Source organism: Anastrepha obliqua, chromosome 5, assembly GCF_027943255.1.
Source record: "Anastrepha obliqua isolate idAnaObli1 chromosome 5, idAnaObli1_1.0, whole genome shotgun sequence".
Classification (NCBI taxonomy): Eukaryota; Metazoa; Arthropoda; class Insecta; order Diptera; family Tephritidae; genus Anastrepha; species Anastrepha obliqua.
In genome coordinates, this window is record NC_072896.1 from 38,701,583 (window position 1) to 38,728,588 (window position 27,006).

Below are 27,006 nucleotides of genomic sequence, written 5' to 3' on the forward strand. Positions count from 1 at the left end.
ATTTTCTTTAAATCTACCCGATCTCCGAAGAAATCTGAGTAGATCTTGTGGTGCCAAGGAGCCAAGGTGGTCCCTTCTTAACACATCAGTGCCAAATACCTCAAAACTGCTTCTAGCGAAAGCGGGGCAGGCGCACAGGAAGTGGTCCGCCGTTTCATCCTCCTCTTCACAAGCTAAGCAGAGTACACTGTCTGCGATGCCTGACCTTTCCATGTGCTTCACCCGCAGAAAGTGGCCCGTTATCAGCCCAACCAGCCGTCTGCACTTCCCTCTGCTTAATGACAGAAGGGTTTGCGACAGTCGATCGGACATGACAGGTAAGATCAATTTAGTCCATCTGCAGCCTCTCTCAGCCTGCCAAGCTCAGTTGTGGGTGGTAGTTACCCATTTGCTAACCGTGGCTTTGATGGCCGCAGAAGGGAGTGGCAAAACGGGCTCTGGGCCAATGAAGTTGGTCTCAGGGCACATCTTAGCTAAGGAGTCAGAGATCTCGTTACCCACGATACTCACGTGTCCCGGGACCCATGTTAGCATCAGGCTATTATGTCTACCGATATAGTTCAGCTTGGATTTACAGGATTCGACTACCCCTGATGTGGTTGGCGAGCTGTCTAAGGACATAAGCGCAGCTTGGCTGTAACTGCAGATACATAGAGTTAGGCTGTAGCTGCCTCTCCATCGGTTTCTCAAAACAAAGTTCATCGCTTCTTGAACTGCATACACCTCCGCTTGAAACACAGATGCATGCATTCCAAGAGCAAAGTGCAGTTTTGTCCAGCTAGATTCCACGTAGACCCCAGAGCCGGACACCATTATATTTAAACACTTTTAACTATATTGCAAATGAACATCGCTAAATTAAATCAGAGACACTTTTTTTGTAAGCAGTTAGAAAACATGTAAAGGACTTCGTTTATTTAGGAACCAGCATTAACACCGATAACAATGTCAGCCTTGAAATCCAACGTAGAATCTCTCTTGCCAACAAGTGCTACTTTGGACTAAGTAGGCAATTGAGCAGTAAAGTCCTCTCTCGACGAACAAAACTAACACTCTACAAGACTCTCATCATGCCCGTCCTGACGTATGGCGCAGAAGCTTGGACGATGTCAACATCCGATGAAGCGACGCTTGGAGTGTTCGAAAGAAAGATTCTGCGTAAGATTTTTGGACCTTTGCAAGTTGGCAACGGCGAATATCGCAGACGATGGAACGATGAGCTGTATGAGCTTTACGACGACATAGACATAGCGCAGCGAATAAAGATCCAGCGGCTACGTTGGCTGGGCCATGTCGTCCGAATGGATACAAACGCTCCGGCTTTGAAAGTATTCGATGCGGTACCAGCTGGTGGTAGTAGAGGAAGAGGGAGGCCTCCTCTGCGTTGGAAAGATCAGGTGGAGAAGGACTTGGCTTCACTTGGTGTGTCCAATTGGCGCCGGTTAGCACGAGAAAGAAACGACTGGCGCGCTTTGTTAAACTCGGCCAAAATCGCGTAAGCGGTTATCGCGCCAATTAAGAAGAAGAAGAAGTTAGAAAACATTTTTTCATTTTCAATTTCGATGTGGTAGTTAATAGGAGTCAAACACTCAACAAAAAAAAAACAACTTACAATACTAATTTTCTACAAAAGATCAAATTTTAATGTTAATCAAGAAACTACTTAAGAAAGGGATACATTAATAAGAGAACCAGTGGATTTTTTTTTTTACTTCGAAAATCCTGTTTGGCGTCACGGTGACCACTCTGAAAGAGGAATTCACAACCATTCTACCATTGGGGATTGTATAGCTGTTGCACCATCTGGAATTATACTCTAGCGTTCACTTGTTGAGAAAGATTTCACGGATTTAAGTCGCGTGATTATCCTGGCTACATACAATAAACCTCAAACTGGTACTCCTGCAATAGGGCATTAAGCAGATACTCCATAAAGTTGGCCCGAAGTTCAGATAAAATTTTGGTGTCCTATTATAAAAGCTGAAACCAGCAATAAGTTGAAAATTTCGGTTAACGGAAATATCTTCTGCTCAAATATGAACGAGACGTTATCAATAAAACGGTCCGCGGATGACATATGGCAAAAATAAATTTTTTGTTTTTTGGTAGGACTGTTATAAGCTTACATGGCAAATTTCAGCGTGATATGTTACATAGTTTGTTTTCTGTGCTACTGTAAACAAGTCTAGCTCGAGTGTGTTCTTCGAATTTAACGATGAAAATTCAAGTTGAACAAAGAATTTGTTTGAAATTTTGTTATTCCAACAAAATTTCGGCTTCAGACACCTTAAAAATGTTGCAGACAACCTATGGGGACTCTTATTTTTGCCATATGTCATCCGCGGACCGTTTTATTGATAACGTCTCGTTCATATTAGAGCAGAAGCTATACTCGGAATATTTCAAACTATAACAGTGGTAAATAAATCCGTCATGCGCATTGAAGTAAAAGTTCTTTCGCCGGAAAAATATCATATTTTTTATTTAGCTGATATCTGCAGCTTGGATAATCTTTTCCAACATCAAATGAAATAAGGCTTAGATCTAGCAGATCCTTCTCTAATCTAAAGGAGTTAATTTCAGTGTTCTGAGGATACCAAATATTCATAAAATAGCAGTCAACTTCCTTCTATGTACTAGAAAAGAGCCTGCAAATCTACCAAAAAACGCTGTGTGTCGGTATCTTTTTCCCGCGGATCTCTCCCAAAATTAAGCGTACTTACTCTACGTATTTACAGGTCTAAAAATGCAATGATAATGTTTAAAGGTTCATCTAATGTGTGTAAAATTAAGAAAACTAGTTTTACTTGGTTGTTCCACAAACGGGGGGATCTACAAATTCATGCCGCCCCCGAACGGCAGATGGTTTTTTATGAGCAGTTTCTCCATAGCAGAAATACACTCGGAGGTTTGTCATCGCCCCCCGAAGGGCGACCGCTATTAGAAAAAATGATCAATTTTTCTTTTTTATTTCCTTTAATTTCAATTTATTTTTTTCACATAATTTAATTTTCATTTATTTTATTATTTTTTTATTTCATTTATTCTGGTTTATTACTTGTTGCATACAACTTTTCCAACTCAAAAATTTAATATCACCACTTCAAAGTTAGTATTGAAGTCAATTACATAGACCTTCATGAGCTTCGTTCGCAAACCAATCCAAAAAATATTTCACACAACGCGAGTTCAAAGGTTTCATGTTTAATTTGAAGGTGGAAGTAATTTGCGGCTAACAAACACATGCAGATATAAATGCAATCACACACTTAAGTGGAAGCAGGCACGAACCCAACTAAATATTGCGGCTGAATGAACAAACACGAATACCATCACAGATTTTGGAAGGGTAGCATATGAAAATCAAATTCAAATTCAAAACCGTGTTGGAGGCGATTCAGGAAATATGAGTGTGAAACGATGCAAGGGGAGCCCGGAAGCAGATAAAAAACCAGTGAATGAATTTGCAACTGTTGGTAGTGGGAGGTAAAAAATATGGTACAGTCCAGTGCATAACTGGAAGCACACAGGTAGACGGTACTTTATTTAGGCGGCAAATAACTATGCAGATGAAGAGAGAGAGAGAGAAAAGTTTAGAGCGAGGCCAGCATTTGGAGTGAGTGGTGAGCACTTGTAAAATGTCAATTGCTCTGTGAGTGTTCCGGCTATTGCAACAAAAGCAATACTCCTAATAAAAGGAGTAAAAAATATTTAGAGGAAGTCAAACTATACCAACTAAACGATTAATGCAGTCAACTCTTACGAACCATTTTTTTGTTCTAGTGAAATAATTGCACAACAGTCAGACAGATAGCCACATGAATTCGGAAAAACTCATGCAAGCGTTGACAATTTTGCATACCACAAATGCAACCACAGTTGAAAAAGGAGGCGCAGCAGAAACAATCAGAACGTCTAACGACAGACGGCATGAAAAACAAACTTCCCAAGTGTATACGTATATGTGTATAAGTGTATATGTATGATAGTAGCGACCATTTATGTAATAGGTGTAAGTATGTATGCATAGTATGTTGGTTGGACAGGGTTTCCTGAACTGTAAGCTGTTGCTATCCTCTGACATTTCTGGCCTTGCCGCTTCTCGTATTAGTAGTTGTTATGCAATTTGGTCGTAAAACAAACGAAACATTGTGGCTGATGACGAGTGCTTGCTGTTGATTCTGCACTCACACACACGCACGTGTACATACATATGTATGCACATACATATAGCAACAAGAAGTGCACGTTGTTTGATTTTCGTACGCAGAGTTCTAACATCAAATTGCAATTGTGAATTTCCAACACTTTTATGTGAGCACCACCTCCATTGGATGATGAACTCACCCAATCCGCCCAGCACCAAGTTTGACACTTCATTCTTCCTCTTATAAGGGCATCAGGAATAAGTAAAACAGCTGAGGCAGCTTCAAGTGCTCAGATTGTGAAAGAAGCTTAAAAATTCATTGACCGTTTCCTTCCTTATCCAGCTACCTTTCAGAGCACTCAGTTATCCTAACCACCAGCCAAAGTACATTTGTAGCCTAAAATGTTTGCTTGCACACAGTCTGCAAACTGGAACTTGAAGTACAATTGCATTAATTCGGTATACGTAGTATACTTCCCTAGGAATACAGGTGGATGTGATGTGTTGGACAGTGGATTTTTCCACTTAAACGAAATATAGATGGATGGGAGAGGATTTTAAGGATTGCAGCAACAGTTTGTTTATAGAAGGCAACCATAACAACTCGTTAGATGTTTAGATAAGAGACAGCAAACATTCAAATATAGGGCACATGCGCTCAGGTGTAGGTGTTGCACGTGCAAAAAAGCATTGCATTGAAATGAATTCAGCAATCATTTCCAATTCGATTTTATTTCAGCTGATCACGAAAGCAGCGAATTGTAATTGTTTGCACTGATGACCTTAAATCGAGGATCGTAGAGGTGAACTTTCACGTGTAAAAGGAATTCCTTGGCACAAAAAGTTGCTTGCTTTTCATAGGGCAGTGGGACAGAGAAAGAATGATTGTGCCCATCAGAGAGAGAGCGCGCCATTACATTGGTGAGTTGTGCAGTGTTGGCAACCCTTTGCTCTTCGCAATAAATTTAGTGCTTTTTATACACAAAATGCGAAAATTTTTTAGTGCGGTGTTTGTTTCTTTTTTCATTTAAAGCTACGAAAATTGTAAGTTAAAAACTTAATATTTTTAAATTTTAGAATTAAAAAAGGCCACTCCTGCATTTAAAACTTAGGTTGAGAAGATTTCAGTGCTACTAAAAATTTGTTGACTCCGAGAGGGATTTCACTGCTCAAAGGAGAAGAGGAAGAATAAATTCGGAGGAGAAGAATAACCTTGAAAAAAATTTTAAATGAAACGACAAAATGTCACACACAAATACCACACGAACAATCACCAACAATAATCGCAATAATCGCAATCACCGACAATGTGCCCAGGGTGGTGTCCTGTCAGCCTTGCTTTTTAACTTCTACATCTCGAAACTCCCCGCGCCACCAGAGGGAATCTCCCTGGTCTCCTACGCCGACGACTGTATGTGGCGTCGAGCATTGACATCGATGGCCTATGCTCCACGGTAAACGACTACCTGGCGTGCTTTTCTCGCTTCTTCACTGCGAGGAACTTACAACTTTCCCCCACTAAATCCACGGCGACCCTCTTCACCACCTGGACAAAGGAGGTCAAGCTACAACTCAAAGTGAAAGTCGATGATACACAAATTCCGACGGTTAACAACAGCAAAATATTGGGAGTTACCTTTGACAGCTTGCTCTGCTTCTCAGCGCACACAACCGCTATTGCCACTTCAGTACAGAATCGCAACAAGTTCCTCAAGTCGACTGCCGGCAACACTTGACGCAAAGACAAAGATATGTTGCTGTCGACTTTCAAGGCGGTAGGCCGGCAGGTTCTGAACTATGCTGCGCCTGTCTGGTCGCCTTGAACCAGTGATTCGCAGTGGATGAAGCTACAGACCTGCTAAAACACTGCCATAAGGACCGCGACAGGATATCTTTTGATGTCACCAATACAACCTATATGATGAGGCTTTTATGCTGCCTGTTAAGGAGCATAACAAACTGCTCAGCAAGCAGCTCCTGCTAGGGTGTTACCGCAGGCCTCACCCGTGCAGACATCTGCTTGAGCCTAAGCCACCTCCCAGGCATGTCAGGAGGCACTTCTTCAATTACGCGGATGAGATCCAGGACAAAACAGACCGACAGCTACTGGATCGGACAGTGTACAGACAGACAATCAATGACATTCATCGGGAGACCTTTACCACCTTCTTAAGCTCCCGACCCCCGAATTCCGTCATCGGGGTCCTACCTCCACCCACTGTCGGAACTGCTAGTTTCCTGGGCCTTCCGTTAGATGAGCTAGACGAAGACGACCGGTAAGTACACTACACTGACAGGACAAAGTTACTGCTACAACAACAACAACAATGTGTCCAGACGATAAAAAAAGAACGAAATAGAACTGAGTGAATTATTGAACTAATTTAAAAAAAATTATATTATATATTTTATATAATCATAAACATCAAATTCTATTTAAAAGAGGCTAGAAAATTGTCAGGAAGAAAGAACTAAAACTCCGAGGCTAGAGACAAAAAAAGCTAAATTAAGCTACGAAAACGGCAATCTGGTCACACCGATCACCAATTGCACCAGTGTGACGTCACGAAAATCAGCTGATATTGTCAAATTCACCGAATGCAAAGTAACAGTACCACGAAAACCGCCACCTTATTATTCTTTCCACCGTGAGGGCGTAGTACTTGCAGATATATATAATATTATAGAGGTGATGAAAAGTTCGAGATATCAGATGTAAGGAAAATGGGCGTTAAGTTACACTTTTTTCCCCAAAGACAATGTAATTTTACTTGTTTCAATTTCTCGTAAGTTTAGAGTTAAAAATATAGGGCCCGCCATCTATCGTTACGGATTTGAACTAGGTATTATTTGAAGAATTGTAACACTTATCTGTCATCTGATTTGACAGAAAATTAGTTTTATTCTTCCGCTGAACGCAAATGGTTGTGTATACGCTCAAAGGACCTACCACCCAATGAGTTTTCGCTTCGCTTCATGGGTTTGGGATCGACTTGAAGAAGATGAAGACTTTTACGATCAATCTTTTGCGCACTGTCTTCAAAAATCGCATTATCAGCCGAAATTCTGATATCGTTTGGCCGCCTCGGAGCTGCGATTTGACGCCGTTGGATTATTATCTTTGGGGTGCCGTCAAATACCAGTGTTATGCCAACAAACCAGCAACAATTGATGCCCTGAAGACCAACATACGCGATGTCTTAGCTGAAATACAGCCGCATACAATCGAAAATGTGTTGAAAAATTGGATCGATCGTATGGGATGGTGCATGGCTAGCCGAGGCAGCCATATGAATGAGGTTGTGTTCCATCATTAACCGGAAGGGTTGTACTTCAAAATAAAAAAAAAAACAGTTTGGAAAAATATAGAGTAGTTTCCTTTTTATAGCATTTTTAATTCCGTAAAGTTATATGGCGGACTCTTTATTTACATATCATAATTATGAATTATTGCAAACGTTTCAAACACAATACTGAAAGCTAAGCTAAGAGTAACTGGTTAAACATCCTTGGCTGGCTTATGGAGAACTGAATCACGGGGAATTTTGTGTTCCATCAACAAGGAATGTTAAATGCATATATTCGCAGGATTTTCAACTCATTTCTCGCATGATTTATAGTATTTGAATTCAAAAAATACGCTGATAAATTGATGAGCTCTATTTTGGGTAAAAGCGTCAATTAAAATTTTGAAGGTAGTGCGCAATTATTACTTAACAATGTTTTTCGCTCTAATGTAATAGTTTATTAAAAGTTAACAGCTTTTATTGCGACGGCGACGATATCTGGACCACCTTAACCAAAAAGTCCACTAATTTGAGTTATGTTTATTTTTTTTTCAAGCAGCCACATCTGTGGTTAACATTTCTATTAAAATTTTATCGTGATTCCTTGGCATTTGTAAAGGTTACGTCGTCTGGAGTAAATCTACCTCTGCACAATTTTTCGTTTTTTTTTGTCAGTTTTAAAAATGGATTTGAATTTGGAATAACGAATTTGTATTAAACTTTGTGGATGCAGTAGTGTGAAAACCTGAAATGGTAAACTGTTTCGGTAATGATACTCTAAAGAAAACAGTCGACAACCGTTTACGAGTGGCATGAACGTTTCAGAAGAGATCGTTGCCCATCGAAGAAGACGAACGTAGTGCCAAGCCATCGAAATTGATTGAAACATCAATAAAATGAAAGAAAAGATTAACAATAATGACCAAAAAGCCATCAGAGAGCAGCAGAGGATGCACCTGAATTTCATGCAAGAAAGAGAAAGCGTTGATATCGCCAAGGACATGATTTCCAAGGCTGAATCCGGTCCAGCATTGATAAAACACATCATTACTGAAGATGAGACATGGGTTTATGAGTACGACATGCAATCCACACATCAGACGAGAGAGTGCAGAGCTCCGCCTGAACCAAGAAAAAAAACCTTGTTATTTTTACAAGGGGGAGTACTACGGCATTGAAGATGAGACATTTAATAAGGACTATTATTAGAGCGTTATGAAACGTTTACGTGAAGCAATTCGCCAAAATTTGTGGGAAACCATGATAACGCACCGTGGCGCAGCGCCATCATTATACGATTCGGTGACAGCCATCGAATTCAACTGATATACCTCCCTGTTTTTTTCTGTTTGGTCGAGTCCAAAAACCACTATGGCGAACGCGTTTTAATGGAGAATTTGAAGACGGCTCTGATGGCTATACCGAATATACGAGGTGTGTTCAAAAAGTATCGCAAATTTGGAGTTTTTTCAAAAATTATTTATTTATTCATTAATATCTATTTTGTCCCTTTCAAAGTAATCCCCAATCTTCGAAGCACTTCAAAAAATCATTTTTTTTATCTTCTTCAGCTCCTCCTTCGATGGCGTCTTTATCTCGTCAATCGTAGCGTAGCGTCTTCGTTTTGTGGGCCTCTTCAGTTTCGGGAACAAGAAAAAGTCACAGGGGGTCAGATCTGGGGAATACGGTGCGTGAGCAGGGGCGATGTGTGAGCAGGGGCGTTATCGTGATGCAAGAGCCAATTTTTGTTCTTCCACAAATCCGGGCGTTTCTGGAGTATTGCTGCACGCCAATTGCACATAACTTGCAGGTAATATTCCTTATTGACTGTTTTACTCTAAGGCAAAAACTTATGATGCACAACGCCCCTGCAATCGAAGAAAACGGCAAGCAAAACTTTTACATTCGACCGAATTTGGCGCGCTTTTTTCGTTCTTGGTTCGTGCGGCAGCTTCCATTGGGATGATTGAGCTTTGGTTTCCACGTCATAACCACAAACCCACGATTCGTCACCAGTTATGACCCTCTGGAGCAAACTTGGGTCGTCGCGGACAGAGTCCAACATCTCATTAGGAATGTTCATGCGATGCTGCTTTTGGTATAAATTGAGCAGTTTTGGTACGAATTTTGCGGCGACCGTCTCGCCCAAATCATTGAAAAAAATCGAATGGCACGAGCTAATCGATATGTCTAGGTTCTCAGCAACTTCTCTAACGGTGATTCGACGATTGGCCAATACCATTTTCTTCACTTCATCAATTTTTTCGTCTGTTGTTGAAGTGCTCGGGCGTCCGGCACGCTTTTTGTCGTTCACATCTTCTCGGCCTTCTGAGAACATTTTGTACCACCGATAAACGTTGCTTTGGTCCAAAGTAGCTTCTCCATATGACACAGTCAACATTCGGAATGCATCCGCGCACTTAATTTCGTCTTTCACACAAAATTTGATACAGGTTCTTTGACCCAACTTTTTGAATAGGGAAAAATCGAAGACGCGCCGAAACACGTGCAAGCAAAGCAGCTATCAACAATTAACTGAACATTCAAAATAGCCGAACTAATAAAAATTCGCTATACTTTTTGAACACACCTCGTAGAGTTCCAGAAAAATTCAAAGAGCTTGATCGAACGCTGGCATAAGTACGTTTCAGTTGATGGGGAGTACTTTGAAGAATTAATTTTTGAAGAATTAACTTGTATTTTGAATTTACTGAATATATTCCGGGACCTTTTTGATCCAGGTGGTATAACAAATGGTTTCTCGGGCACTGCTTCTTCCATTTGCTAAATAAATAGACAGATATCTCTTTTAATGATATGTCGCCTTTACAAGCACACACAGAGCCAATTTAATACCGACATTGCAATTACCTTTAGCAGCCTCACTCAAATTTATAATTTCAAAAACCATTTGGTTCAAAGTACACCGTATTCGCTAGAAATGCAACACGACATACGACAGAACCAAATGCATTGTTGATACGCTGGTATCCACCATGCCGCTATGCAATTGAATTCATCGCTAAATGTTTATTAAACTTTAAAATCTCATTTGAATTTCACACCTGAACAAATGACACGGCAATCGGCAAGGCACAGCCAAAGCCGCAGCTGCATCCAGTGTCACTAGCGTAGTCATTGCCATTGTCGGCGCCATCAGTGCTGATATGCGGGTGAGGCATGCTTTTAATTACAAACACATACATTTACCGATGCTTTTGCCACATTGGGCACAAAAAGCGCAATTCTGTATAGCGGAGCTGATGAAAATTCGGGCGCGCCTTTCCGAGAGGTAAATTATTTGATTGGTGATGCGTGCATGCATACAGGTTGTTTGTCATTCAATTGCTATATAAAATGTTATACATACATACATTTATATAAATAACAACAAATACGAATATACTGATCAAGAAACTTTGGCTCAGAGAATGAGTTAGGGACATTCCAAAACATTCAAATTGCGTTTTAAACCAGACCAAATCCGGCGAATATGAGGCAGTTTGTTAGGCATTTTACTGATGAAAATTTGCATGCGATGATTTATTACGATCTTCGACGAGGATTATCGAGAAAGTAATGCATTGATAAAATCACTTCAACTTCTGGTGCTAAGGAACACTACTTAGCCACTGTGAAACGCTAGCCAACGTGGCCGTCGATCCTTGAAGGGGTGAATTTAGTGAAGGTCGTTCAAAAACAGTTGTTGTGCCAGAAACAGTGGATGCTGTGGCTCAATTGATAACGCAGGCTCATCACTGCCCATATTGTGAGTTAAAAGCATCCTTAGGTACCAGTGGGGCCAGCATACGTTCAATATTGCATAAACATTTGATCGTCAAAAATATTTGTTCTCATTGGATACCGTATCATTTGACAATAGCCCAAAAAAGGACTCGTGTCGATTGGTGTAACAAAAAGTTGCAGAAATTCGGTTCAAAGCATGCCAATGACATTGTAACAGGTGATGAATTTTGGCTGCATACTTGGATATGAGTCGGAAATAAAGCAATAATCACCAGTATTGGTGTTCCAAGACGAGCTTAATCCAGGAAAAGTTTTTTTCCGGAAAAAGCACTTTAAGCAAATGGTCGTCTTATTTTTCGCGTAGTAAGGAAAAGCTGGTCATATCGCTACTAGAGAGCTTTGAAACAGTCAATTCTGAGGTTGGACCGTTTGTTTGCCAGAAGTGCCCCTTTTCAATTTCAAACGTTTATTAACAAAAAATGGTTACAAATTTAATCTTCAAAATAATAGCCATCGCTAGCTACACATTTTTCCCATCTCTCAGGCAATTTGTGGATGCCGCGACAAAAAAATTGGCCGTCTTTGGCCGCAAACCAATCATCGAGCCATTTTTTGACTTCTTCGTGAGAATTGAAGCGCTGCTCGGAAAATGTGTGGCCCATCGATGCAAACAAATGATAATCGGAAGGCGCCAAGTCTGGTGAGTAAGCCGCACGCACCAGCGGTTCCCAATTTACGTCTCCACCAATTCCCGGGTCGCTCTTGTTCGATGTGGCGGTGCATTGTCATCAAGAAAAATTACTTTGTGACGCCGATCGGCATATCCTGGGCGTTTTCGGTGTATAGCGTTGTTCAAATCGGCCATTTGTCGTTGGTAGCGTGCCCCGTCAAGTGTTTCACCTGGTTTTATTAGCTCGTACCAAATCATACCACGCTGATCCCAGAAAAAACACAGCATTGCTTTGCAGCCGAAGCGATTTGGTTTGGCCGTTGTTTTTCGCTTATGGCCGGGCGGACCATACAATCGTCTACGATTGGGATTGGAGAAATGCACCCATTTTACATCACCCGTAACGATTCGATGCAAAAAAGACTTCCTTTTGAACCGGGAGAGCAGAATTCCACAAGTGGTTTTTCGGTTCTCTTGCTGCCTTTCAGTCAGTTCATGCGGCACCCATCTTCCGTCCTTTAAAATCATGCCCATGTCTTTCAAACGTTTGGGAATGGTTTTTTGAGTCACTCCCAATTGCTCTGTCATCATTTCTTGCGTTTGACCATCATCTTCATCCCACTATGCTTGCAATTCGGCATCCTCAAACTTTTTCGGTGGCCGGCCACGGTCCTCGTCCTCCACGCTAAAATCACCACTTCGGAATTTTTCAAAGCACCTGAAGCACTGTGCTCTACTTAGAGCATGTCCACCATAAGCTTCTATAAGCATTTGATGAGCTTGAGAAGGGTTTTTCTTCAATTGATAACAGAAAATCAACGATGTCCGCAAATCGTAGTTTGAAGGCACGAAATTCGACATTTTTAAGAGGCACAAAAATGCATTGTTGTATGAAACGTAACAAACAATGAACTGAATATTGTTGGCAGATGGCAGACGAAAAAAAAAAACATTTAGGAATGTTTAAAAATACTCCTAGCGACATCTATGGACTAATAGTTGAAGGTCTCATTTCATAGGTATCTACGTACCGCAATGAACAAATGATGTCAGTATGATATAAGCTATGCGTATGACAGACTTTATACTGTTGGTAATGGATTTTCCTAAGGAATCCATATTATCCTTAGGCGAAATGACTCAGCCATCTCGTTAAGAGATGTGCGGCATTTCATGGCTACCTTGGAGGTTGTCGATTGTTTTGTGAGGAATTTTATCACCGCCTGGCTGTCAGTGAAAATGTAGATGTCATTTCCGAATATCGCATCATACTGCACCAGTGTCGCGGCTTTCGTTATTGCCATCAGTTCGGCCTGAAAGACACTACAGTAGTCGGGGAGCCGAAAACTGAATGAGATCCCCAGATGCTCGGAGTATACACCTCCGCCCACCCTGCCCACGAGCTTTAAGCCATCTGTGTATACATGGATAGACTCGCCCTGCCTTACATCGTCCCGTTCCCACTCTTCCCTTGAGGGTAGGAGGGTCGTGAACGTTGTAATGGCAAGTGTGGGCGGGAGTGCATAGTCCACCAATCCGGGAATCTCCGAAGTGCCAGCAAAGATTTTGGCGTGACCGTAGCTCTTATTTGACCACTTAATTAGAGTGTTCAGCCTTATTGCCGTGCTACGCGCGATATATTTTGCCTGCGGATCTACCGGCAGGAAGTTTAATGTCGCATATAATGCTTTCGATGGTGTGGTTGACATCGCGCCAGTTATGAGAACAGATGTTTCAGAGACTAGCAAGTTGTCAAGTTTTTTGATGTTCACATCCTTCTCAAGGACATATTACAATACCATAGTGGATAATATGCCTAACCACTGCTGTGTACAGCCAATATATCATTCTGGGTTCCAATCCCCATTTCTGCCCAATAAGCCTTCCGTAGAAGTGCATTGCGGTCATAGCTTTGCGTGCTCTGTCCGCGACTGTGAGCCCCCAATTTAGCTTCCTATCTAGTGCAAGCCCTAGATATTTTACCCTTTCTGTTACTCTAAGTGGTTTCCCTCCTAGGAATATTTGTTGAAGAGCAGGTGTGTTGTGTTTCCTACTAAAAAGTATCAGATTCGTTTTTTCGTGTTTACTTTAAGGCCTCGACTTTTACACCAAAGTGATAGTCTGTTGAGGGATTTTTGTTGAAGATCGCATAATGTTGAAAGGTGTTTCCCCGTGATTACTATAACAATATCAACGGCATATGAGATTATTTTCCCTCCCATTAGCCATACCAAAGGTTACACTTAACCTATTTGCGGCATAAACAGAAAAAAAAAACAATAACTCGAATACGAATCAAGGCAATGGCCAAACTGATTTGTTCACGTAGGCGAAAGAGTAGGCGCTGCATTCGAAAAAGAAGGCTTTACGCTAAACAGCTGGCACCCGTTTCTTCCACAATTGTTGCGTCAGTATTTTTAGTGTAGTTTTCCAAATTTTCGTACCAGCCAATCGATAGCAAATGGCGCAAAAAGGTAATATTTAGCAGGGGAGGGATCCTAAGGTATTACAAGCAAATTTGGTGGTATATTAGAATGCATGTTAATATGCACACATCTATATGTATAAGTATGTGTACGAGTATGAGTAGTATACATCTCTGCATATGCAAATTTATTCATGGCTGTGTGCACTCATAACGAGGTGCTGTTGCACTAAAATAGTCTTTCCATGCGAATAAACGAGGATGATAACTAATCAGGCATCAAATAAATAAATAAACACACACACACACACATACACGCATGAGGAAAATATTGTGAATTGTAAAGAGTGAGCACCTCCGCTCAGCATAGGATTAGTTTACCATGTGTGCAGTGAGGCGCACGGGATTCTGCTAGCAAAAGCACTGAGAGTGCATGTTGCTTGTAACTATCGGGTATTGATTTGCATTGCGGCTTGGAGTGAGGCAACAGCAATAGCAGCAGCCAGAGGCTGTTAGTCAGCAAACCACAAATGCATGTAGCTCAACGAGCCAGAGATCCGATGCCAGCCTGTAAACTCAACTAGCAAATCTACATATTTATACACCTACATACGTATGTTACATACGTATGTATGTATGTATGTATATTGCATTCAGTCGCCTAGGGGCTTGTCTTTAATGCTTACCAAAACCTCTAACAAACCACCTGTGCCTCAATCAACGTCCAACATGCAAATGTACTCTCATCCATACATAATCACATTCGCATGCGGTTGTGTGGGTGTGTGCCGGTATTAGAAGCACATTTATGTACATGCATGCATATGGGAGACTTTAATTGTTGTTGTTGTTGTTGTTGTTGTTGATATTAATATTACCCATATTCGAGCAATACAATATTATTGCGCCAGTAATGGTATTTTGGTGAGTATTGCCAATGCTTGCCAGCGGGTAGTTCGATGGTTGTTGTGCTGGTTGTTATTGTCGTTTTTGGTTTTATTGCAGAGCTGTGTTGTTTCTGCTGCTGTGTTTAATAGTTCTTGGTTAGTGTGAGATAAATTTTAATGGGTAATCCAAGCAAAAGCAGCCACAAAATACGATTTAATGGGGTGCTTTCCATTTCAATTCAACCGGGCTACTCGGGTCATGTTCTTCGATTTCGATGTAACTTAAATATGTTGCTCTCTGGTCAAAATAATGAGACACGTATTTTTTTGTTCGCCCGAAAAAAATTTTTTTCAAGAGTTATCGGCAATTTTGTTTTTTGCCTCAAACTCGATTTTTTTTAATTATATGAGAAAAAAATTTTTTGAAATGCCCATAACTTAGTCAAAAATGAACCGATTTTAATAATTCTGGGTTCAAAATGATCGTAATTACTTACACAAGCGACTTCATGTAGAAACAATTGCAAAAAAGTAGTTGAAAATTTTTTATTTAGCAAAAAAGAAAAAAAATTGAAATTTTTTCGAAATTCAATATTTCAAAAAGGGCATTTTTTTTTTTTTTATAACTTTTTCCAAATCAAAAAAACATCTCAAACTTTAATTGAGCTGCATGCCTAGTAGCTAAAATGCGTTGTTTTTGAGTAATGAATTTTTGAGTAAACACCCTGTTTCGCACTTTTTGTTTTTTGCAAAATAAAAAATTTTCAACTACTTTTTTGCAACTATTTCTAAATGAAATCGCTCGTGTAAGTAATAACGATCATTTTGAACCCAAAATTATTAAAATCGGTTCATTTTTGACTAAGTTATGGGCATTTAAAAAAATGTGTCTCTTATATAATTAAAAAAAAATCGATTTTGAGCCGAAAAACAAAATTGCCGATAACTCTTGAAAAAAAATTTTTTCGGGCGAACAAAAAAGTACGTGTCTCATTATTTTGACCAGAGAGCAACATATTTAAGTTACATCGAAATCGAAGAACATGTCCCGAATAGCCCTTTTGAATTGAAATGGAAATAATCTATATAAGAAAATTTTTTTTAATTGCTCATAACTTAGTCAAAAATGAACCGATTTTAATAGTTTTGGGTTCAAAATGATCGTTATTACTTACACGAGCGATTTCATGTAGAAATAGTTGCAAAAAAGTAGTTGAAAATTTTTTATTTTGCAAAAAACAAAAAGTGCGAAACAGGGTGTTTACTCAAAAATTCATTACTCAAAAACAACGCATTTTAGCTACTAGGCATGCAGCTCAATTAAAGTTTGAGATGTTTTTTTGATTTGGAAAAAGTTATAAAAAAAAAAAAAATGCCCTTTTTGAAATATTGAATTTCGAAAAAATTTCAATTTTTTTTCTTTTTTGCTAAATAAAAAATTTTCAACTACTTTTTTGCAATTGTTTCTACATGAAGTCGCTTGTGTAAGTAATTACGATCATTTTGAACCCAGAATTATTAAAATCGGTTCATTTTTGACTAAGTTATGGGCATTTAAAAAAATGTGTCTCTTATATAATTAAAAAAAAATCGATTTTGAGCCGAAAAACAAAATTGCCGATAACTCTTGAAAAAAAATTTTTTCGGGCGAACAAAAAAGTACGTGTCTCATTATTTTGACCAGAGAGCAACATATTTAAGTTACATCGAAATCGAAGAACATGTCCCGAATAGCCCTTTTGAATTGAAATGGAAATAATCTATATAAGAAAATTTTTTTTAATTGCTCATAACTTAGTCAAAAATGAACCGATTTTAATAGTTTTGGGTTCAAAATGATCGTTATTACTTACACGAGCGATTTCATGTAGAAATAGTTGCAAAAAAGTAGTTGAAAATTTTTTATTTTGCAAAAAACAAAAAGTGCGAAACAGGGTGTTTACTCAAAAATTCATTACTCAAAAACAACGCATTTTAGCTACTAGGCATGCAGCTCAATTAAAGTTTGAGATGTTTTTTTGATTTGGAAAAAGTTATAAAAAAAAAAAAATGCCCTTTTTGAAATATTGAATTTCGAAAAAATTTCAATTTTTTTTCTTTTTTGCTAAATAAAAAATTTTCAACTACTTTTTTGCAATTGTTTCTACATGAAGTCGCTTGTGTAAGTAATTACGATCATTTTGAACCCAGAATTATTAAAATCGGTTCATTTTTGACTAAGTTATGGGCATTTCAAAAATTTTTTTTCTCATATAATTAAAAAAAATCGAGTTTGAGGCAAAAAACAAAATTGCCGATAACTCTTGAAAAAAATTTTTTTCGGGCGAACAAAAAAATACGTGTCTCATTATTTTGACCAGAGAGCAACATATTTAAGTTACATCGAAATCGAAGAACATGACCCGAGTAGCCCGGTTGAATTGAAATGGAAAGCACCATGGGGAAGGACAGTGACACTTGTATTTGTGTATACACTGGAAAAAATAACTTTTCGCTGCAGGAGCGTAATGGGAGATACACATACAGGGTGACTGGTGGCAAAATTAGGAATTAAAAGCTAAAATAAAAAGAATGAGTAATGCTTAAAGAAGACAAGTGCGGATTTTATTTTTTAAAAGTTATTTCCGCCAAATATTGACCGTTACTTCGGATACACTTTTGGAATCTGGCCTCCGTACTCTGTACCACCCTCTGAAAAAGTGATGTCGGGATGCCCTTAACCTCGCGACAAATATTTTATTGCTGTGATGGTCGCTAGGTTACTTTACTTTTGAGGTACCACCACCGAAAAAAGGGGCAAGATCTGGCAACCTGGGTGGCCAGGATATGTCACCGAAACGGCTTATCAGTTTGTTAGGTTAGGATAGACTTGATTGATCCTCGAAATCGCACATAGACCAGAATTTCATCCATAGTGATACCAAGTATTAAGTGTGTTCTGCCCAATCCATAAGAAGGGCGATCCTGCAATTTGTGCCAATTACCGCGGGATTAGTCTTCTAAATATCGCCTATAAGGTTCTAGCTAGCGTATTGTGTGAAAGGCTGAATCCCACCGTCAACCAACTGATTGGACCTTATTAGTGTGGCTTTAGACCTCGAAAGTCTAACATCGACCAAATATACACAATACTCCAAGTCTTGGAAAAGACCCATGAAAGGAGAATCAACACACACCATATTTTCGTCGATTTCAAAGCTGCATTCGTCAGCACGAAAAGGAGTTACTTATATGCCGCGATGTCTGAATTTGGTATCCCCACAAACCTAATACGGCTTTGCAAGATGGCGTTGCTCAACAGCAGCAGCGCAGTCAGAATTGGTACCAAACGAGGTTTCAGACAGGATGACTCACTGTCGTGTGACTTCTTTAACCTGATGTTGGAGAGGATCGTACGAGCCGCAGAACTTAACCGCTCAGGCACAATATTTTATAGAGCGTACAATTGTTGGCGTGTGCCGATGATACTGACATCATCGGCCTTAACAACCGCGCTATTAGTTCTGCCTTCTCCAAACTGGATAAAGAGGCAAAGCGAATGGGTCTGGTGGTGAACGAGGACAAAACGAAGTACCTCCTGTCTTCAAACAAACAGTCGGCGCACTCGCATATCGGCATCCACGTCACTGTGGATGGATGCGATGGAACGATAAGCTGTATGAGCTTTACGACGACATAGACATAGCGCAGCGAATAAAGATCCAGCGGCTACGTTGGCTGGATCATGTCGTCCGAATGGATACAAACGCTCCGACTCTGAAAGTATTCGATGCGGTACCAGCTGGTGGTAGCAGAAGAAGAGGAATACCTCCTCTGCGTTGGAAAGATCAGATGGAGAAGGACTTGGCTTCACTTGGTGTGTCTAATAAGCGCCGGTTAGCACGAGAAAGAAACGACTGGCGCGCTTTGTTAAACTCGGCCAAAATCGCGTAAGCGGTTATCGCGCCAATTAAGAAGAAGAACATACCAAGTATTAGCCTCAGTTTGTTAGATTATGGGTATCAGTTCGTTATGTTATAATAAACTAACTTTTTCCTGCACACCTACTTCACGTGGTTAGTGGATTTAAAGGCAAAAAGTCACCAGACCCAAATCTTGTTCCAAATCCTATCCTAAAGCTAGCCACCAACACGAACCCCGAAGGTTTTGTTGGAATATACAACGCTTGTTTTAAATATTGTGTTTTTCCATCCATCTGGTAACTCCCACGACTAGTCCTCCTACCTAAGGCAGCGAAGACACCAGGAGACTTTACTGCATTTCGTCTAATACCTATGTTGGACACGTCGAGAAAACAGTTGAAGTGCATAATAGTAAATAGATTAACAACAGAAATCGAGGTAGGTGGTAAACTTGCAGAGACACATTTTGGTTTTAGGAAAAGACGGTCTACAGTGGATCAAGCAGATGTCAAACGAAGCGATTAGCGGAGTTAGATAATAAGGGGGCACAAAAGAGTACTGCTTGATTGTTACTTCAGGCATGTCCTACTGCATTAATGTCATAAAACTTACTATTCTAAACTATTTTCTCAACATTTGTGGCCTTTATTTCAATTTTTAAACATGGCCCTCTTAAAACACCCTAAATTTTTTAGAGTACCACACGAAGGTAACGAAAATCATAGACTAATATGTAAATGTATATGTATACGTGCATATATAAGTATAGTAAATGCATAATCATAAGGTCGTGCAAGTGTTTTATTAGTATTTCCAATATGGATTTAGAGCAGATATTCGTCTATCAGTTTTGTGACCAACGGGTTCGTTCCTGCTGTGTAGTCGAATTTCATAAGAAATTGCAATAAAAATTTACGGATATGCATAATTCTGGTATCCCTGCAGTGAAAAGCCCAACTACTCTGCAAACATTCTAATTCATAAACTGGCATTTAAGGAAAGAAGTGATACTAGAGCTAGTGTGACTAGAACTGTACCAGTTGCAAAATTACGAAATATGTAGAACAAATGTTATGCTATTACTATTTTAAAGGCTTTTCCAATAACAGGTGTTATTTTGAATAGCCTACTATTTCGGTAGCTGTCACTTTCGAAGCTGTCATTTTTTGGTATTTGAGAAACGGAAACTACGCCATTAATAAAAATTTAACGATACACGCTTAAACAACGCATTGAAATTATTAAAATTCACTATAAAAATGGTGAAAATTTGGCAGAGACGTTCGTAAAACTCCAACATTTTTGGGTCATCGTGCAGCACCTTGTCGGACTGCAATACAGAAATTGGTTAAAAAATCCGAGCTGTTGGGACAAGTTAGTGATGTGAAGAATAAAACCTGTGCACGTCGCTCAAGAACAGCCGAAAATATTGCGGTTGTAGCCGAAAGTGGTGAGGAAAACCCAGGTTTGTCCATTCCTTGTCGTCCTTTGGAGTTAGGCATTTCAGAAACGTCATAACACCGTATTTTGCAAAAAGATGTGTGTCTTAAAGCTTATAAAGTTCAGTTAACACAAGAACTCAAGCCGGCCGATCATCTACAACATCATGTTTTTGCTGATTGGGTCGTTGAAATGCATGAAAATGATGCGGAATTCCATCGAAAATCATCTTGAATGATGAGGCCCATTTCCACCTCGGTGGCTTCGTCCACAACCCAAATTGTCGGATCTGGGGCTCAGAAAATCCAAGAGTTATTGTTGAAAAGCCTCTCTATCCTCAACGTGTGACTGTTTGGTGCGGTTTATGGTCCGTCGGAGTCATTGGACCTTACTTTTTCGAAAATGAAGCTGGAGCAACAGTTACGGTGAATGGATTGCGTTATCGAGAGATGATTAGCGATTTTTTATGGCCAGAATTGGATGGTATTCATCTGGACAACGTTTAATTTCAACAAGACGACGCTACGTGCCACACAAGCAACGAATTGATATTGATATTTTGAGGGAAAAGACCTCCAATAACACCCCTTATTGAAAAACCCGGTATGTTAAAGAGGCACGCAATGAGATTTAGATGAATATAAATGTTGTTATAGTCAATCAGCTGCTGCTGTAGTAGTCGAATGAGTTGATGCATGACTACCATCCCCAGTAAAGGCTGTAAGCGCGGTAGGTACCTATGAAATGATACTTTCAGCTATTAGTCCATAGATGTCGCTAGGAGTAGTTTTAAGCCTTTCCAAATGTCTTATTTTTTTTTTTTTGCCTTTCATCTGTCAACAATATTCAGTTTTGTTACATTTCATACAACAATGCATTTTTTGTCCTTTTAAAAATATCGAATTTCGTGCCTTCAAAATACGATTTGCGCACATCTTTGATTTTCTGTTATCAATTAAAGAAAAACGCTTCTCAAGCTCATCAAATGCTTATAGAAGCTTATCGTGGACATGCTCTAAGTAGAGCACAGTGCTTCAGGTGGTTTGAAAAATTCCGAAGTGGTGATTTTAGCGTGGAGGACGAGGACCGTGGCCGGCCACCGAAAAAGTTTGAGGATGCCGAATTGCAAGCATTGTTGGATGAAGATGATGGTCAAAAGCAAGAAATGGTGACAGAGCAATTGGGAGTGACCCAAAAAACCATTCCCAAACGTTTGAAAGACATGGGCATGATTTTAAAGGTCGGAAGATGGGTGCCGCATGAACTGACTGAAATGCAGCAAGAGCACTGAAAAACCACTAGTGAAATGCTGCTCTCCCCGTTCAAAAGGAAGTCTTTTTTGCACCGAATCATTACGGGTGATGAAAAATGAGTGTATTTCTCCAATCCCCTGCCTAAACGATCGTATGGTCCGCCCGGCCACAAGTCAAAACCAACGACCAATCCAATGATATTATTTGGTACGAGCTATTTTAAAACCAGGTGAAACAGTTGACGGTGCACGGTACTAACGACAATTGGCCGATTTGAACAGCGTCACAAAGTAGTTTTTCTTGATGACAATGCACCGCCACATCGAACCAGAGCGACCCGGGACGTACGATTGGGAACCGCTGGTGCATGCGGCTTACTCACCAGACTTGGCGCCTTCCGATTATCATTTGTTTGCATCGATGGGCCACGCATCTTCTGAGCAGCGCTTCAATTCTCACGAAGCCAAAAAATGGCTCGACGATTGGTTTGCGGCCAAAGTCGGCCAATGTTTTTGGCGCGGCATGCATAAATTGCCTGAGAGATGGGAAAAATGTGTAGCTAGCGATAGTTATTATTTTGGAGATTAAGCTTGTAACCATTTTTTGTATATTGGTATTGGGTCGTTGGCTGGCAAAAATCCTCCACTGAACCCTCCCCGAGGGTGCCAGCTGGTAATAAGTACCACAGTTTCCTATTTTCAGGAGGTACTTAGCTAAGTTAAGGGTACTATGGGTAGGGTTCGATACTCCTCAATAGTACAGCACTACTCAAAGTACCTTTAACGTGGTCGGGGGTGAAGGGCTGGATTAAGGTGTGATGCGACCCGTGCCGAGAATCTGTCAGGCTTGGGGCCCTTCTATAAAATAACCAAGTCTCGAACGGAGCTTACGGATAACTGGCGCCCTCCGTAATAATTAGCCTTACCCGTGTAGTTCGGAGCTATGCACGGGCGGACATCCTTTCTCCGACACTCGTGGGTCCAAAATGCAGAGAGATCATAAAAACATAAATAAAAAAAAGGAGATCGGTCCTCCTTCTAATAGACCGACAGGAACAAACAGTTCCGCAACAAGAGCAACGGTCGCACCGAGCTCAAAGAAAACGCCATCCATCGGCTTAATAAGTCGATCCAAACATACAACGACAGCCTCAGCGAAAGCGAGGACAGTTGACACGCACTCAGAACTGGACACAGGTCCAAGTACAAGTAGGGGGGCACTAGCCCGGCAGTCAACTGCGATTCAGCCCCCAAAAACGGTCCCGGCCGGAAAGAATGCTACTGCTAGCTCCGGTACCGAAGGATGGCCGCTTGTGAGGGTGGTAGACCCAGCGAAAGCGAGCTACCAGGATCGCAGAAACGCGGCTAGGCTCCTAAGGAGGGTGCACGAAACTCACCCAAAGGAAGGTGGCGATTGAAAGAGGCGATTGATAGAGCGAAAGCGATCATCCCTGATTTCAACCCTGACTTCAAACCAACACAATCGGCTCCGAAACGACAGCGATCCTCGGAGGAAAATAAGCCAAACGCAAAAAGGCACAAATCAATGGGCGTGACGCCCAGAAGATCGTTTGCGGAGGTTGCAAAAGACCGCCTGATCATAGGAGTTCTGGACGAGAACCACCCAGAAGGTATGATCCCCAGGGCCCAGTGGAAATGGATCGAGGCCGAGCTAACGAAAGTGGCACTGAAGGTTATTCTGGAGAACCCCGGTCCCCCGCCTGCGTGCGAAGACTTAGGCTGGCACCAAGGCCAGATAAAAATTATAGCTTGCGACGATGAGAGATCGGTTCAACTGTATAAAGAGGCCATCTCCAAAGTCGGCGAAGTGTACCCAAACGCCAAGCTAGTGGTCGTGGACAGGAAGGATATTCCGTCCAGGCCGCGAGCAAGGGTTTGGTTACCTTCAACCGTCGAAGACCCGGAAGAGATTATGAAGCTCATTCGGGTCTGCAATCCGGACATCCCAACGCAGGAATGGAGGTATGTCAAAACTCTCACCAACAAAAATAGCGCAGAAGAATCGAAAGAGCAGAAGCGCGCCACCATGCAGGCTCTCCTGCTCCTCACAGAGAATTCAATCGAACCATTAGCGAAATGCGATGGGCATCTGAGATACGGTTTTGTAAAGGTGAAGCTTCACATTTACAAAACAGATACAGATGCAATTGAGTTCCTCGCCACTAAGGAAGGTGAAAAGCACATGGGCGAACTAGAACCCATGAGCGAAACCGAGCCAATGAGCGAAGACAACCGGCCCACCGAAGAAGAATACGCCTCTTCAGGCTCAGAAATGGGCTTAGGGAGGCTGTACTTCGAACGGGAGGGTAAGTACCACACACAACAGCGTAAGTATTCCGAAAGGGAACTTTTATGCGAAAGCAAAGAAGACCCAGACATAACGCTAACAGCTGATGCATCTTCTACAGATAAACCTTCATCACTGTAAAGAAGCCTGCCTTGCCCTCCTGGAGCGTCTGGCAGAAGATCAGCCGGACGTAGTCCTCATCCAGGAACCCTGGGTACGGAATGGCGAAATCTGCGGTCTGAGGACATCAGGGTATAAAGTATACAAGACCAATGGTGAAGGTACTAAAAGAGCATGCATAATGGCAAAAGCACATCTTAATATATTTATGATTCAAAATTTCAGTAACGCAGATACTACGACGGTTAGCTGGGAAGTGAGCGGAAGCAACATCTGGCTAACCTCGTTCTACTTTGCCGGAGACGACACAGGTCCACTGCCGTCGCCGCTAATAAGAAGCCTTGTGGAAGACTGTAAAGCACACAACCGCAAACTAGCCCTAGGAGGTGATGCCAATGCCCACCATACCGTATGGGGGAGCTCGGATACAAACGAACGAGGTGAGTCTCTCTTTAATTATATTATATGTAGTAAGCTTTTAGTGTGTAACAAAGGCAACGAACCTACATTTATTACGCGCAATAGACAAGAAGTTCTTGATATTACGCTAGTTTGTCAAACCCTCTACGAAAAGATGACGCAGTGGAGGGTTCTGAATGAACACTCTTACTCCGATCATCGTTACATAGAAATAAAATTTGGGGGAAAAAACTCACGGGCCCCGCCCGCTAGCAGGAACTTGAAAAAGACCAACTGGCATATATATAAACGGGAACTTAAGGAAAGACTTCCAAACTCCCAAAATATTAATATTGAAGACAGAGAATCATTGAACGAACACGTACAAATCCTTACGGAGGTCTGTAGAACTGCGCTAAACAAGGCTTGTCCCTTAATTAAGTATAAGGGGAAGAAAAAGCCGCCCTGGTGGTCAGAAGACCTGTCTACACTAAGATACGACAGCAGAAGACAGTTTAATAGAGCGAAAGCGACACGAGAGAGTGAAGACTGGGACTGCTACTACACTAAGCTAAAAATTTACAAAAAAGAAGTTAGGAAAGCGAAAAGGTCTGGTTGGAGAACGTTTTGTGGAGAAATCGAAGGAACCACAGAGGCCTCCAGACTGCGTAAAATCCTTTCAAAAAAACACTATACCACCGGATACCTCCAAAAACCGGACAGGAGTTGGACTACTTCGAGTGACGAAACTCTGAAGTTGCTAGTGGACACACACTTTCCCAGCAACGAATCATCTAACGTGTTAATCAACAATGGTACAGAAAGACCAAACTCTGACATTGAAGAAATAATCACTGAAACTAAGATAACCTGGGCAGTGAACACGTTCAAACCATTTAAATCACCAGGCCCAGATGAATTATTCCCGGCCCAAATACAACATTCACTAAACTACATCATGGAGTGGTTGACGGTCATATTTAAGGCCGCTCTGAAACTGAAAAGTGTCCCATCAACATGGAAAGAGGTAAAAGTGGTCTTTATCCCTAAAGCGGGAAAAAGTTCACACACGACACCTAAGGATTTCAGGCCAATAAGCTTATCCTCCTTTCTACTAAAAACATTAGAAAGAATTTTAGAAGAGCATATTAGGGCTAACATCAACCCTTATGAGCTCAGCATCTCACAACATGCGTACTGTAAAGGGAAATCAACCGAAACAGCACTTAACTCACTTGTTATAGAAATCGAGAAGTCAATGTATAATAAAGAATTCACACTGGTAGCCTTCCTAGATATCGAGGGCGCATTTAACAACATCCTACCGGATACCATAATAAAGGCACTGACGGACTTCGGGATCTCTGGCGCTCTGGTTGAGTTCATCAAAAACATGCTCTTGAGCAGATTGGTGATCGCAACCCTAGGGGACTCAGAGATCAAGAAAAAAGTTAGCAGAGGAACACCTCAAGGCGGTGTGCTGTCCCCTCTCCTATGGGTGCTGGCACTAAACTCATTGCTAAAGAGCCTAGAGGAGAGAGGACAACACGTTGTAGCCTATGCGGACGATGTTGCATTGGTAGTAAGGGGGAAATTCCCCAATACACTCATAGAAGTCATGCAGGATTTACTAAACATGGTTGAAAACTGGTCAAAAGCAAATGGGCTAAGCGTCAACCCCAATAAAACTGAACTCATCCTATTTACCAGGAAACACAAAATTCCAAATATAACTCCTCCGACTCTAGGTGGAACGGCACTGTCATTCAGTGATGAGGCCCGCTACCTAGGTCTAATACTAGACCGAAAGCTAACATGGAAGGCAAATGTCGAAGATAGAGTAAAAAGGGCGACAATAGCACTATACTCTTGTAAACAGCTAATAGGACTAAGTTGGGGTCTCTCCCCATCTATCGTATACTGGCTTTACACGGCAATTGTCAGACCAATCCTAACATACGGCATATTAGTATGGTGGCCAGCTTTAGATAAATTGTACGTCAAAAGAACTATGGCACACGTACAAAGAATGGCCAGTCTTTGCATCTGCGGGGCCCTCAGAACCACACCCACAGATGCACTAAATATTATTCTTAACATTTTACCAATAGAGCAGTACGGTAAGCAAACAGCTGCCAAAGCAACTCTCAGACTAAGAGAAATCGGCCTACTCAGAACGTACCAAAGAGGGCACTCCTCAATTTTAGAACAATTCCCCTGCATTCCCAGCACAACGGATTTCTGTAGGACCAAGGACATCAATTTCGATAAATCCTTTGTCACAGTATTTCCCTCCAAAGAGGAATGGGATAACGGGCTCATTGTCAAGATAAATGACTTAAATATCTACACAGATGGCTCAAAACTAGACAACCAAGTAGGCGGAGGGGTCTACATCGACAAACTCGGAGTATGCCAATCA

At 41.0% G+C, this 27,006-nt stretch overlaps 2 protein-coding genes across 2 annotated transcripts in view; one reads left to right on the top strand and one right to left on the bottom strand.

Moving 5' to 3' along the window:
• LOC129248701 (disintegrin and metalloproteinase domain-containing protein 10) overlaps window positions 1-27,006 on the bottom strand; it is a 105,956-nt gene that overhangs the window by 42,254 nt on the left and 36,696 nt on the right. The gene's annotated exons all lie outside the window — the stretch shown is intronic.
• LOC129249437 (uncharacterized) lies at window positions 23,619-24,463 on the top strand. The gene is made up of 2 exons (XM_054889249.1): window positions 23,619-24,346; window positions 24,411-24,463. The coding sequence occupies exon 1, from the start codon at window positions 23,691-23,693 to the stop codon at window positions 24,204-24,206; it is 516 nt and encodes a 171-aa protein (XP_054745224.1). The 5' UTR covers window positions 23,619-23,690; the 3' UTR covers window positions 24,207-24,346; window positions 24,411-24,463.